The following is a 15,700-nucleotide window of genomic DNA, read 5'->3' as shown; positions in this document are numbered from 1 at the left end:
TAATATATTTTATTGATTTTTTATAGAGATTAAGGTAGAGGGATAGAGAGCTAGAAACATCAATGAGAGAGAAACATCGATCAGCTGCCTCCTGCACACCCCCCACAGGTGACGTGTCCGCAACCAAGGTACATGTCCTTGACCAGAATCGAACCCGGGACCTTTCAGTCCGCAGGCCGAGGCTCTATCCACTGAGCAAACCAGTTTCGGCAAAACCAGTGATTTTTAATAACAGTTCTTGTATCTAAAATAGAAATAATAAAATATTTATTCACATTTGTATATAAACACTAGAGGCCCAATGCACGGATGTGTGCACAGTGGGGTCCCTCAGCCTGGCCTGCGCCTCTTGCAATCTGGGTCCCCAGGGGGATGTTAGACTGCCGGTTTCTGTTGGATCCCTGGCCTGCGGGATCCAGGCGAACGAAACCAGCAGTCCAAAGCCGCCTGCCACTCTTCCTGGCATTCCTGCCCTGTTGCACCTGTTGCAGGCTCACACCCAGTCAGTCACAGTTGAGAGAGGCTTGCGCTGCCACAATGGCCGTGAGCCCTGCATCTGGCTGTCCGTTGGTCAGCTGGACAGTGCTCACACTTTGGGAGCACACTGACCACCAGGGGACAGCTCCTGCATTGAGCACCTGTCCCCTGATGGTCAGTGCATGTCATAGCAACTGGTTGTTCAGTTACTTAGGTTTTGTTTTGTTTTTGTTTTTAATATATTTGATTGAGTTTTTACAGAGAGGAAGAGCGAGGGATAGAAAGCTAGAAACATCAGTGAGAGAGAAACATTGATCAGCTGCCTCTTGCACAGCCCCTACTGGGGATATGCCCGCAACCAAGGTACATGCCCTTGACCAGAATTGAACCTGGGACCTTTCAGTCCACAGGCAGACACTCTATCCACTGAGCCAAACCAGTTCCAGCTGCTTAGGTTTTTATATATAGACTAGCACCCGGTGCAAGAAATTGTGCACTGGGGAGCAGAGGGGGGGGGGAGGTGTGTGTCTCAGCCCAGCCTGCATCCTCTCCAATCCAGGACCTCTCAGGGGATGTCCAATTGCCTCTCACAATCCAGAATAGTTTGCTCCTAACCACTCACCTGCCTGCCTGCCTGATTGTCCCTAAGCACCTCTGCCTAGCTGATTGTCCCTAACTGGCCTGATCACCCGAACAGCCTCTGCCTCACCCCACACCTGGGACCTGGGCTTCCCTCCCTCTGGCCAGCTACAGGTACCCAAGACCCGGGGTGGCTTCCCCCGAGCTGGCTGTAACCGCAGGTAAACTGTGGGCGGGTGGCTGTGCCCGAGCCACAGAGGCAAAGGCTGGCACCACGGACCGTGGGGTGGGCTGCTTATCCCTCTCCTGGCCGCAGTGGCGGCTCTGGTGCCCGGACCGTGCGGCGGGAGGCTTCTCCCTACCCTGGGATGCAGATGCAGCCACTGGGCGGGTGGCTTGTTCCTCTCCCGGGCCGCAGCCTGGTCGATCCCCATTCCTCTCTCACCAGGTCATTTGTGCCTGGCTGGTTCCAATTCCTATCTCCCCATTGTTGAGTGTCTGAGCCTTAACGGCGTGAGGGTGTGACAACCATTTGCATATTAGCTCTATCATATAGGGCAGATTGATTTATATATCTTTCCTTATATTTCTTTGGTAACTCCAGAGTCAGCTAGAAGAAAATATATATTGAGCCATGACTGGTTTGGCTCAATGGATAGAGCGTTGGCTTGGGGACTGAAGGGTCCCGGGCTCGATTCCGGTCAAGGGCATGTACCTTGGTTGCGGGCATATCCCCAGTTGGGGGTGTGCAAGAGGCAGCTGATCGAGGACTCTCTCTCTTCGATGTTTCTAACTCTCTATCTCTCTCCCTTCCTCTCTATACAAAATCAATAAAATATATTTTTTTAAAAAAAAAAAAAAAAGAAAAAAAGAAAATATATTGATCTGTTCACTTTCTACCTTTTAAACAGCTTTCCCAATACAATATTCATATTAAAGCACAACAGTTCCAATCAGACTGGATTTTTTGCCCACTTACAAAAATTTAAATTATACTCAATACAAGGACTTAAAACAACTCAGCCATTGGGGAAAAGTAAACATCTTTATCAAGCCATTTATTCAAGAAATTAAAAATTAACAGATAATTAATAATCAATTAGGGAGGACCAGAATATTATGAGGAAATTACAAAGCTGATTTTTAATTAACTCCAATTCCATTTTGGTCAAGTAGGATCTCACAATTATATTAATTCCACTTGTATTCTGACCCTATCCTCCCTTCCACTTTAGTATGTGCTATGCCAGATGTTGGTCAAAAGGGAAAAGAGGTCAAGACAAATCACAAACCAATTAATACACAACCACTATATTTATTTGGCTATTCTTATCATGGCAGAAAATTCTGCATTAAAAAAATAAGTATATTGCTTCTGACACTAGCTAGAAAAGGCAAAAATACCATAAATATCAGTTATTAATACTGTGTTACTCAGGGAATACTTTCCCATCTACTGTATTTTTCGGACCATAAGACGCACTTTTTTCCCCCCAGAAGTGGGGGGAAAAAGTCCCTGCGTCTTATGGTCCAAATATAGCCTACACATATACTTTTAAAAAAAAGTTCTTTTACTTGCCCGGCTCTGTGTGGTCTGTGTGTGCTTGCCCAGCTCTAAAATGGTTCTAAACGCTGCTGTTTACTTTACAGGGTTGATTACATGTATTTATGACTGTGATGTTGGGTTTTAATGCACATAAAATATTTTAGGACACTATTTGTTTCAGAATGTTTTTTTCTTCATTTCCCTTCTCTAAAAACTGGTGCGTCTTATGGTCCGAAAAATACGGTAATTCAATTTTGAGATGATCTGTTAAATAAAATGCATTCTTAAAATTATCTTAACTGGAAAGTCATTTTGCTTATCACCAGTGATAACTTTTCTTAAATGTATTTATTTATATTCCCACCTCCTCGGTAAATAGATCTTATTGAAGCAATCATCTATATACTGTATATAAAACCCTAATATGCAAATAGGCCAAATGGCAAAACAACCAAACAACCGGTCGCTATGACATGCGCTGACCATCAGAGAGCGTTTGCAGACCATGGCAGGTATTGGCAGCAGGTGGTAGAGCACCGAACATGGTGGGTGTCGGCCATGGCAGGATGGTGGAGCAGGTGAATAGGTGCACCTGTCCAAGGGGAAGCGCTGGTCGCTGTCACTGGGGCTAGCCTCTGCTGGTTACTGAAAGTTACTTGCTCCTGTGCATCATGGTCCCACCCGGTGCTCAAACCTGCTGCAGGTGCCAGCCCCACTCGCACCTGTGGCTGGTGCCAGAGCAGCCACTCACAGCTGCTCACACCCGCTGCCAAAGCTTGGCACCAGCCCCAATTGCTCGGCACTATCAGCGGGTGTAAATAGCAGCTACTGGCCCCAATCACCCCTTAGGGCTTCTCCACCTCACCCTGCTCTGAGGCTGATTGTGGCTGGCAGCCACTTCTCGCACCTGCTGCTGGCATCAGCCCCAATCGCTCAACACTGTCAGTGGGTGCAAGTGTGGCCTCTGCCATCAGCATGTGGCAGTGGTGGTGGTGGGAGTGGGGCTGCCAGCAGACAGAGGACTGGGGGCTGCAACAGGAGGGACTGGGTTATGATGCAGAGGATGGACCAAGTCCAGCCCCTGTGCTCACTGTAGCCTTGCAGCCCACAATTCCTCTCAAGGTGCACAAATTCGTGCACTGGGCCCCTAGTTCTTTGATAAGTGAGAATGTAGCATATTACAACTCAGTATTATCTATCATCTTATTCAATAACTAGAGGCCTGGTGCATGAATTCATGCACAGGTGGGGTCCAGCCAGCCCACCCTTATTGGGGGTGGGGCAATCAGAAGTAGGACCAGCCAGGGGAGGGACTGAGAGCTGTTGGCCAGCCAGCCCCACCCCCTGTTCAAACTTCCAGTCTAAGGGGCAATTTGCATATTGGCCTTTTATTATATCGGATCACATTCTACTTACCTGTTAAACTTATACTTCTTTAAAGCAAAGTAAGCAAATATATATTTAATGAGTCAAAATGTATTTCTAAATATTTAACTCATATGAGAATAGCTTATCTCAACATCTTAATTAGTCCCTATTTGTTCTTGCTTTCATTCAGCTCCAAGGTACAGATAATAATATTACAGTGACCATCATAACCAAATGACCAAAATTAACATCACCAGTCAAAACACAAATCAACATTGTATGTCTCCTAATGATGTGCTCTGGGAAGACCACAGCACCTCTTCTGTGGTACTCCTGCCAAAAAATATATGACCTGAACCTAACAATGAAGAAACATCAAACAAACCAAAACTGAGGGATAATCTAAAAAGTAACTTAAAAATAAAATCTATCTAGGTCATGAAATAGAAGGAAAGACAAAGGAATGGGTCCAAACTAAAGGAGTCAAAGAATCATGACAACTTAAATACAACACATGGTTGGAACGAATCCAGGATTTACAAGGGACATTAATGTGAAAAACAGTGAAATGTGAATCAATTCTGTGGATTAGATTCTAACACTGAATCAGTGTTCACTTCTGACTTTGATAGTTTTACTGTGGTTATATAGGACAAAGTTCTAGTACTTAGGAAATACAAAGAAAGAACATCATGTCTGCAACTTACTCTCAAATGGTTAAAAATGTCAAAGGAATTGAGCAAAAATATATAGGAGCTCTGTGTAATATTTCTGCTACTTTTGTGTAAATTTGAATGTCAAACTTGTTTATATTTTAATGAACAGTATTGTTATATGCAGTAATAGAGCTACTTTTCTAAAAATAGATTCCCACTCAGGTACATTCTGCCTTACCAGTGTAACAACTCACAAACATATATAATATGCACAAATTATCTCACACAACTAAATATCCTAAATAGTCTAAAGACAGAAACTATTATAGAGTAGGATTCACAAACAGAATAAATAAAATTAAGTCAGCTCTTAAGACAAATTTACAGATATACCTGCATGCCATAGCAAATTCCAAGAACAGGCTTGCCAATAGTGAATATTGCTGGATCAAACCAGGGAGCATCTTCTGCATACACAGAATTAGGTCCTCCAGAGATGATAATGGCACTGTGGATTTAAGCAAGAAAGTCAGTGGAGAATCTCTAACTGCTAACTTTTATACAAAGTCTACAGATTCAGCGAATTTATGTTTTTGGTACATTGTTAGTATCTAGATTCTATCACAACTAATTAATATCCTCCCAAAGAGCTTAATTATTCTTACTCTACTACAATGTGTGGAAGCCTCGAGTCAACATTTATTTGTTAATAAGCACAACTTCCAAATACATAAATGCCAATGTTTCTATCTATTAAGATGGCATAAATTTGTTTTGATTGTTTTCATTAAGGGGAGAAATAAGTGAGAATTCTAATAGATGGAGAACATACATGTCCTTCTGGGAGGCAAGGAGTAAAGCAGGTCACAAAAGGACAATTAAAGGTATGAAGGCTCTGGATGCCTCAGAGCAACATATTCTACAACACAGAATGGCAGGATGTGAAGAATTACCTAACTTGGCCTTTTCAAAACCTGTCCAATATTCCCAACAATTTTACTTGAGACCCAGGAAAAGGAGCTAGCATCACTTTTGCCCCATATGCCCTGCTCTCAGAATCGAGGTCAATATTATAACTTAGCTACACTGCAACTCACAAAGTATTCTATAGGTTAACTTAAGAATCAAACTAATTAATATAAATGAAGCTACAAACTGAGGCCCATATTCCTCATCAGGCCACTGACACATCAAATTTGACCGTTAGTATTCAATCAAAAAATTTAGAACATTTTATTACTATTAAGAATTTGACAGAAAATTCAGATTTCTGGATTTTATTTAAGAAAAAGAAGGGGAAAATCTGGCAAAACTAGGCCTTCACTCTCAGATGGCTACAAATAACGAATCACACAGAGTTGCACTATCATACTATCATACATATCATATATGCTGTCCAGTTTGCCATACATGCCCACTTACATACAACAGGCAAACTTAGGCCCTTTAATCAATTTAAGATATTCTCAGACTCATCTTAAATCTGAGTTTGCAGGAATCCCGATTTATCTATATTTCTAAAGGAAAATGCATTCCAAGATCTAACTAAAATCTACTTATAAATAAATCTGGATTATACAATTTATAATTAATGGCTGCCTGCCATGTAAAAACATACAAACTAAAATGCTAGGCTTGATATATCCAGAAGAATAATATACCAAAGTCAAGTCTATAAAAATTTCTCAGCAAGCTAGAGCCATTTAAAAAATATATATGTGTGTGTGTGTGTATATATATACATACATACATACATATATATATATTTTTTATTTTTTTTTTATTTTTTTTCATTTCAGAGAGGAAAGGAGAGGGGAGAGAGATAGAAACATCAATGATAAGAGAAAATCATTGATTGGCTGCCTCCTGCATACCCCCTCTACTGGGGATCGAGCCTGTAACCCAAGATATGTGCTCTTGACCGGAATCAAATCCAGAATCCTTCAGTCCACAGGCCGATGCTCTATCCACTGAGCCAAACCAGCTAGGGCTATTTTTTTTACTTATTAAGTTCATTGGAGAGACAGTGGTAACATTATTTAAGTTTCAGGTATACAATTCTACAATACATTATCTGCACATTGCATTGTATGCTCACCACCCAAAGTCTAATCTCTCTCTGTCACCATAAATTTGACCCTTTTACCTTCTTCATCCTTCCCCCACATCAAGCATTTTAAAAATATAAATTACAAGAATTTAAGTGAGCTCAAAAGCCCCACTTTTAGAACTTTGTATTAGTAACATGAATTATGTCATATATATTTTGTTAGCCCTTCTTTAGAATGAAATTGAAGACAAACTACTCATATGATAAATATAACATCTTTAAGACAACAATTCTAAAGGGGTGTGTTAGGTTAAACCTAATGGTAGATATGTAACCTGGCATCCTAAATATGCGGAAGCTAAAATTCTATAAAATATATTTAATATTCACAACCTCTTTAATTTCAGTATATTTCATTTTATAAAGGATAACCACTATATGACTGCTCAGCATCCGACATTAATTAATTAATAACTCAAGGCTCTATAAGAGTCATAATACTTAAAAAGGCAATGGTCTTAGCCAAGGATAAAAACTCAAGTAGTACTTACACCAATTATGAAAATTCTCATCTCAGTAAATCTTGAGAAAAGCTAATCACTCATTCTGAGTCTATTTCTATGCTTCTATTATTTTGAAACTAACTTACAATTACAAGGCCCAATAAGACATAAGGCATTCCAGATATCAATTTTATGTTATCAAGCAGATCAAGGTTCTACAAACAAGTAGGTTAAGATGTCTCTTGTCATAAAACTAACATTTATTAAAAAGGGGGGGGGGGTCAAATATTTATCTCAGTGGCAAAGGTTACAGTAATAAAACCCATAGTTCCTATTCTCCTACAAAGAAAAGAAGCTCTAGGCACAAACAAGACCTAGGAACTATTTATGATCAAGTGACAAGAAAAACAATTAAACTTCCATTACCAAATATTTATCTATCCTACCCTAAAACAATTAGTTTGCTGGGAATGTTTTGTTAGTTTCTTTTAGGTTGTGGAATGAAGAAGCTTGAATTTGACAAAGAGCTATTTGGATTTTTCACCATCTTTGATTCTCTTAAAATTGATTCTCGATGGCAAATGAAGACAGATTAAATAAATTCAAGAGTCCCTTCTTACTATAAAATTCTACAGTTTAGAAAACATAGCTGTTCCCAAACCACTGTGCTCAATTAATATTTGACAAAGGAGGCAAGAGCATACAATGGAGTAAAGACAGTCTCTTCAATAAATGGTGTTGGGAAAATTGGACAGATACATGCAAAAAAAATAAAACTAGACCACCAACTTATACCATATACAAAAATAAACTCAAGATGGATAAAGTACTTAAATGTAAGATGGGAAATCATAAAAATCCTACAAGACTCCATAGGCAGCAAAATAGCAGACATATGTCATGGCAATCTCTTCAGACACAGCTCCTAGGGCAGCGGTTCTCAACCAAGGAATGGGCAACTGACCTAAATAAATACTTTTCTAAAGAGGACATAAGGAAGGCCAAGAGTTATAGGAAAACATGCTCAAAGTCACTAATCATCCGAGAGATGCAAATCAAAATGACAATGAGGTACCATCTCACACCTGTCAGAATCATTATCATCAACAAATCAACAAATGACAAGTGCTGGTGAGGATACGGAGAAAAAGGAACCCTTGTGCACTGCTGGTGGGAATGCAGACTGGTGCAGCCACTGTGGATAACAATATGGAGTTTACTCAAAAAACTAAAAATGGAACTCCCAGTCGACCCAGTGATCCCACTTCTAGGAATATATCCCAAGAAATTAGAAACACCAATCAGAAAGAATATATGCACGCCTATGTTCATAGAAGCACAATTTATAATAGCTAAGATTTAAAAACAGCCTAAGTGCCCATCAGCAGATGAGTGGATGAAAAAACTGTGGTACCCTGGCTGGTTTGGCTCAGTGGATAGAACATTGACCTGCAGACTGAAGGGTCCCAGGTCCAATTCCAGTCAAGGGCACATGCCTGGGCTCGATCTCCAGTAGGGGGCGTGCAGGAGGCAGCCAATCAATGATTCTCTCTCATCACTGATGTTTCTATCTCTTTCTCCCCTCTCCTTTCCTCTCTGAAATCAATAAAAATATATTTTTTAAAATATTTAAAAGAGCTGAAATCGGTTTGGCTCAGTTGATAGAGCGTCGGCCGGTGGACTTAAGGGTCCCAAGTTCGATTCTGGTCAAGGGCATGTACCTTGGTTGCGGGCACATCTCCAGTAAGGGGTGTGCAAGAGGCAGCTGATTGATCATTCTCTCTCATCGATGTTTCTAACTCTCTATCCTTCTCTCTTCCTCTCTGTAAAAAATCAATAAAATATATTTTTAAAAATATTTAAAAGAAAAAACTGTGGAACATCTACACAATGGAATACTATGCTGCTGTAAAAAGGAAGAAACTCCTACCATTTGCAACAGCATGGATGGACCTGGAGAGCGTTATGCTAAGCAAAATAAGTCAGTTGGAGAAAAATAAATAACACATGATATTTGAAGAATATAATGAACAACATAAACTGTTGAACAAAAACAGATCTAGACACAGAGAAGCATCAATCAGACCATCAAACCTCAAGAGGGAAGACAGGGGAGTGTGGGGGTAAGTGGGAGAGAACCACCAAAGGACTTGTATGCATGCATATAAGCATAACACAGACACGGGGGGAAAGGGGGGGACACGAGCAGGGGTTAGGGGAGCAATGGGGGGATAGGGACACAGATGTAATACCTTAATCAATAAACAAAGTTAAAAAAAAAAAATAGCTGTTTTAACCTGCATCTGAAGATTAGTACAGAGTTAAGTAAACCTGCCTTTTCAGATTTCCAATTCAGTGTAATTCAGAAACAGGAATCACAGGATAATGTATACATGTCTATGAAGGCGAATGTTTTGCTCTTTAAATAGTTATGTTTTTAAGAAAAAAATAATTTTTGAAAGCAACATAGCATTAACATTTAAGGATATAAATTGCAGTTGCTTAGTTCTGGATAAGAAAAAATATTAGCTTAATGCAAAGGTGGGAACCTTTCTTCTGCCAAGGGCCGTTTGGATATTTATATCATCATTCATGGTCCACACAAAATTATCAACTTAAAAATAAGCCTGCTATATTTAGTCAAACATTTAATTAACTCACCCCGAATGCATTGTCAGGGCCAGAGTAAATGATTTTTCAGACCTTATATGGCCTGGTCAGACATTTCCCAACCCTTTAATGAGAAAAGGCATAAAATTAAACAGAAATAGCTGTTTAAGGAAGAAACATATTGTATGTGTGTTTGTTTGCTATCATTTGAACTAGCTGTAAAAGTATAAGCTATGGAATTAGCCCTTATATTAGACTTAAGAAATCTTCATCTTTTAGAAATTATTTTCTTGGCATAGGAAGCAAAATTCTGTGCACAGAACTCTTCTCATTTAAGTACTCTAGCCACTGTATATATTCCTTTGATGAAATGCTCTGGGATCAATGAATGAATGACCACAATAGCCTTACATAGTCTAACCCAGTAATCTTATAAAACACTAGAGGCCCAGTGCACAAATTCATGTGGAAGGGGGAGGGGTTGCAGGCAGTTGGCGGGCCACCCAGTCCCCTCCCCTGGTCGAACTTCTGGTCAAGGAAAGAACAATTTGCATATTAGCCTTTTATTACATAGGGGGATAAAACCTGCCCTAGCTGGTTTGGCTCAGTGAATAGAGAGTCGGCCTGCGGACTGAAGGGTCCCAGGTTCAATTTCAGTCAAGGACACATGCCTGGCTTGTGGGCTCAATCCCCGACCCCCAGTAGTGGACATGCAGGAGGCAGCCAATCAATGTTTCTCTCACATCATTGATGTTTCTATCTCTCTCTCTCCTCTCCCTTCCTCTTTAAAATCAATAAAAATATATTTTAAAAAATAAATAAATAAATATAATGCAAGTCCTCATGACTATGCAATTAAAATTAAGGTAATCTTTTTAACTGAAAAACTTAAATATTTCCTTTTTTTTTTAAATCAGAACCATGGGAAACTTCTTGTAAAACCATTCCATATCATATTTACTTTTAAAACAACACAGTGCCCAAGCAAGTTAATAATAAAATACCCTAAAATGTAAGCTCAATATCCTCAGAAAAACACAAGAAAAAAGTTTACCGGAATCCATGCTCTTTTATAGCAAATGCTGGTGTTTCCAATGGGAAGAGTTCCGACTGCACGAACAGTTCCCTCACTCTTCGATCTATGACTTTCCCGTACTGAGCACCCGCATCCAGAATGACCACGGCTCCTTCATAGTGGTGGCAGCCATCCTTAATGTCTCCTCCAGCATTCTCCAGCTGCAAATATTAATACAAACGTCTACTTTAAGAAACAGTTGTCATGGTCAGCTCCAAAAATACACAGAAACAAAAACTGTTAACTTAGAATTTTCTAAGTTGCCAATTCAAAACATTTCTTTTAAAGTAAAGATTTTCATAAATATCCATATACTAGCATACATACTTTAATAAAATCTACCCTTTACTGGCTATATGATATAGTCACTTTATATATATAGTGCATCCTACATTATTATCTAATAATATGGTATGCATACAATCCAGTCATGCCAAAATATAGTCCTGATTTATGTCTGTTATACTGATATTATTAATAATGCCTCTTTCAAATCTCAAAAGCATCCAACTGGACAATAAATTATATGGTGAGCCTACCTAGTACTCATGGCTTTCCTATGATGGATGTACTGATGAGAAACTGTAAAATTTGATGCCAGAGTATAAGTATGCCCAAATTTACTTTATTAGGAAAATGATATATAAGCATTTAACCCATAACGTAAAATAAACTGTGTGCTGAAATATATTTTCCTGGAACTGAGTACAAAAGAATGAAAGTGTAGGTGTGTATGGATAAAACATGACTGCTTATGTACTGAAATCAGTCAGGTTACAATGCCCTGGCCAAGAAACTCAGTTGGCTGAAGCATCGTCCTGTACACTAAAAGGTTGTGGATTGGATTCCCAGTCAGGGCACATACCTAAATCTAGGTTGCGGGATAGATCCCCAGTCGGAGCACAGATAGGAAGCAACCGATGTTTCTCTCACACTGATGTCTCTCTCTCCCTCTTTCTCTCTCTCAAGTCAATAAAAACATATTCTTGGGTGAAGACTAAAAATAAAAAAAAAAGTGAGTGATAGGTACATTCATTTTAGTCTAGTCTCTATGCTATTCTGAATATTCTAACTTATGAAAAAGCTTTTAAATGTGTATATATACTGGAAATCCACTTGGAGGAAGCATCTAGACTGTGGTTCCATTTTTTAAATATTTTGTGTAAAACACAATGTGTGCATGTATGAAAAAAAGTCTAAACAGATATACACCAAAGTATTAATAGAGGTTATATCTGATAGCACTTCAGGAGATCTTAAATTTTTCTCTCTATATTCTTTGGTATGTTCTAAATGTATACAATAAACATATTTTGAGGTTTTTCGCCCCTCCAGTTGTAAAATTTGCACATAACAAAAAAGTGTCAGTCTTTTTTGCTCTTTTATAACCCTTTCCCTTTACATGAAAAAATAAATACAGATCTCATAATACCACTAACACTTCTGCTACAGTAATGAAAAAAGCAATGATCACCACCATCTACCGAGGAGGATTTGCAAACAGACCAATCACTTGCCAAAAAAAATTACTTAGACCTTAAATATGGTTTTAATTAGGAATACTGAGCAATGTAGAAAAATCAGGTCACAGAAAGCAGCAGTTTACAGAATATATTAGTGCAAGAAATACTAAAACTTTTTTTCCTTCCAGACCTTGTCCTTCATCGTAATGTATATGCTTGTGTGCACGCGCGAAAATACACACACACACACACACACACACACATATCCCTGATGGTTATAAAACATAAAGGTCCTTGAAATAAAAATAATTCACCTGGTTCTCTTTAAAATTCAAGTTGAAAAAAAAAAACTAGGAAGAAAGTGTATGTTCTATATTCCTGAGACAGAGAAAGTATTTGGAAACTGAATCTTGAACTTTCTTTGTTAACCTAATTTTGTAAAAAAAGGCTCTTCTGAAATCACCACATACTTTGCAAAGTTAGGTTTGAGTCCTCCTAGTAACAGTCATTTCCTCTACCAGGACAAAGCTGAATCTTGCCAATGAGTTGTAAGGCTCAAAATAAGAGAACATAAAATGCTCTGTTAACTAGTGCACAGGAAAGAGCTGTCTGTACGTTGAGGTTTCATTCTAAGGTCAGAAACGAAGAGTCTGAATATCTTCATCTATTTAATCCTGAGAAAGAGCCCTAACGAGACTGAGCATCAGTTAAAAGAGTATATGTATCCGCTACTTGACAATCCTGATCCATCTGTTCAACCAACACTAAATGAATGCTTCCTGAGTACTAGGCAAGCATTCACGAAGAAGACCCACTCAAGTGTGACACTTGGGCATCGTCACCTGTGCCAGAGCACCCTGCCTGGATAAGGCATTACCCCTGCCTCACCACCACTGGCGTTTGACGTTTACAACCCCACACACACACACCTGAATGAAATGGGATGGAGTGATTGCCTAACGCCGGGCCCTCAGCAGCGTGCAGGGGTGGGGTGCACCACACCAACTGCTCCAGGAAATGGCAATTCAAAACCACGCCGTCCCCCCCGCGGATGAGACGGACCCGGGGAGGGTCCGAGAGACAATTCCAGGCCAACTTAAACGGCCACACAAGAAATGAAAGCCAAGGTGCTCCATCGGGAAGCGAGACGGAGGAGGAAGGGTCTGAACAAGAGTCAGCGGGAGGTGGCCAGGAGCGCCGCGGGGCTCAAACGTGCAACTTTCCCGGCTCCGGGGACTCCCCGCACCCCTGGGCCCGCTCCCCGCGGCGGCGGGAGCACGTCCGGCAGCAGAGGAACCTGTAACTCAGGGCGCGCGCCGGCGGGGCGGGCGGGGCTGGAGCCGCTCCATCCCCCGGCTGGGAGGGTGGGGGAGGGGAGCGGGGAGCGCGCCCCTCGGGCCACCCGTCGGACCCCATGCGGGGGGGAGGGGGGGGGGGTAGGGGCAGCAGTCGCACGGCTTGCCCGCAGGCTGGCCCCGCCGCCGCCGCGGACCCCGAGGCCAGCGTGGGGGGACGGGACGGGACGGGCCCCACCGAGGGCCGGCGGGAAACCGGGTGGCGGGAAGGCGAGGGGACGGCCCAGCTGGATCCCCGCACCGCGAGGCCCATGCGGGCCCCGGGAGCTCCACAAAGGCCCCCATCCTCCCGAAAGGACGGGATGAGAGCTTAGGAAGACAGACAAACAGACACACACATACACACACACACACACACGCACACGCACAGGCACACACACGCCCGCCTCCCTACCCCCCACCCTCGGACCGCGCTCCGCGGACTCGGCGCCCCACAGAGACGCGGGGAGGCCGGGCCGGCGGGGCGGCCGCGGGGAGGTGGGGGTGAGGGAGAGGCTGACGCCCTCCCCGACGCCCGGAGCCCAGCGAGCGCAGGAACCCGGACACCGCTCATCAACAGACAACATCAACAAAGCACCTGCCCCTCTGGAGGAGGCAGCACGCCACAGGCCCCGGCCGTGCCTCCCCGACGCGCCGCGCCGCTGCCCCGGCCGTGGGGCTGCGCGAACGGGTTTGGGGTGAGGGGGCGCCCAAGGGCCCCGCTGCGTTAGCTTCGCGGCCCCCCCGGGTCTCGCCTTCGTCCGGAGGCGGGGAGGCAGGGACCCCCCGCCACACACTGACCTTGGAGTCTCCGTTGCACAGAGCCATCGGGGCCGGGGCCGCGGCGGCCAGAGAAACGAGACGACGGGGCGGGAGAGGGCCGGCCGGGTGGACGCCACGGGCCGCGACGGAGAGAGAGAGGCCTGGTGGGTGAGCGGGAGGTCGCGGAGGGAAACTGGCCGCCGGCGAAGCGCCGAATCCAGCAGCGGCTGCGGCGGAGCGCGGGCCCCAGCGCCGGGGGAGCAGAGACCGGCAGCGAACACGCTACCCCGCCTCCTGCTTCCGCCCCTGCCGGCCGCTGGGAGGAGCCAGAGCCCGTTCGGCTGGGCCGCCGAGGTGTGGGCAGCCCCCCCCAAGCTCCGCGGCTAAAAACAGCGGCTTCCAGAGGCGGGGCTTTCAGCCGCGGACCCCTCCTCCGGGATCCGCAGGGCCGCAGAGGCCTGCGCTGCGGGAGAATAAACCCGCCTGGTCCCCGGCCTGCCCGCCCATGGGGGCGGGGCCTGAGGTGCACGGTTCCGCCCCGACCCCAAGCCCCGCCCCCTCGGGGAGGAACCTGTTCCGCTTGCGTCTGGCCCGCCCCCCTGGGAGGAGGAGCCCGCGGCTTCCGGAAGGCTCCGCCCCTCCCGCCTCCCGCACTGGGCAGCCGGCCCTAGGAGAAGGGGTCCGAGGCGCCCCCCCACCACACACACACATACACACACATACATATTGTACATACACACACCCCGCCGTGAAGGCCCGCTCCCAAGCAAAGCCCAAACCGCCGCCGCCACCTTGCTGTTCTCTCGCCTCTCTGCAGCCTCGGACCCTGGCGGAGACCCTGGCGCCGCCGGAGAGTTGGGAGATCTTAGAGAGGTGGGCCCGCGGTGCGCGACCTCATCTCAAGTTTGGGGAACCTGCAGGAGGCCACGGCTGCTTGGAAGGATTCTCGCGGTGACGTCTCAAGGGACGTCCAAGTGTGATCTGATCACTGACGTCCCTCGAAAGTTCCACAACGCGGGTGCGGGCAGAATTTCCAAAAGGGAAGGGAGGTTCGGGAGCGGCTGGACCTGGGGGCCAGCCAGGAGCTTAGTTTGCACAGCAAACAGTGTTTTCATTTCCATTGCTTGTGGGGAACGAACGGGCTTCAGACCTTCCAACTACTCTTTGACGCCCGTCAAGATGAGAGGTGGTTATGAATTTGGGCACCTGACAGGCTACATTCGGGTTGGGGAATAAACAATAAATAAACATGTGGAAACGGCTTCCAGTTAGCAAAG

General features: G+C 43.9%; 1 protein-coding gene across 2 annotated transcripts in view; it reads right to left on the bottom strand.

The window, feature by feature from the left end:
• Nucleotides 1-14,798, bottom strand: part of GMPS (guanine monophosphate synthase) — a 39,987-nt gene extending 25,189 nt beyond the window's left edge. Inside the window, exons 1-3 of one of the 2 annotated variants that reach the window (XM_036444722.2) lie at nucleotides 14,463-14,798; nucleotides 10,844-11,025; nucleotides 5,020-5,134 (exon numbers count right to left, since the gene is read on the bottom strand). In XM_036444722.2, the coding sequence (XP_036300615.1) occupies nucleotides 5,020-5,134; nucleotides 10,844-11,025; nucleotides 14,463-14,489 (324 nt within the window). In that variant the 5' untranslated portion in view covers nucleotides 14,490-14,798. The remainder of the gene's footprint in view (nucleotides 1-5,019; nucleotides 5,135-10,843; nucleotides 11,026-14,462) is intronic. The other variant, XM_036444721.2, reaches the window with a different exon arrangement.
• Between the last annotated feature and the right edge of the window lie 902 nt (nucleotides 14,799-15,700).

Source organism: Pipistrellus kuhlii, unplaced genomic scaffold (assembly GCF_014108245.1).
Source record: "Pipistrellus kuhlii isolate mPipKuh1 unplaced genomic scaffold, mPipKuh1.p scaffold_m20_p_2, whole genome shotgun sequence".
NCBI classification, from domain to species: domain Eukaryota; kingdom Metazoa; phylum Chordata; class Mammalia; order Chiroptera; family Vespertilionidae; genus Pipistrellus; species Pipistrellus kuhlii.
The sequence above is the reverse complement of the archived record's forward strand: the minus strand, read 5'-3'. Positions and strand labels throughout refer to the sequence as shown.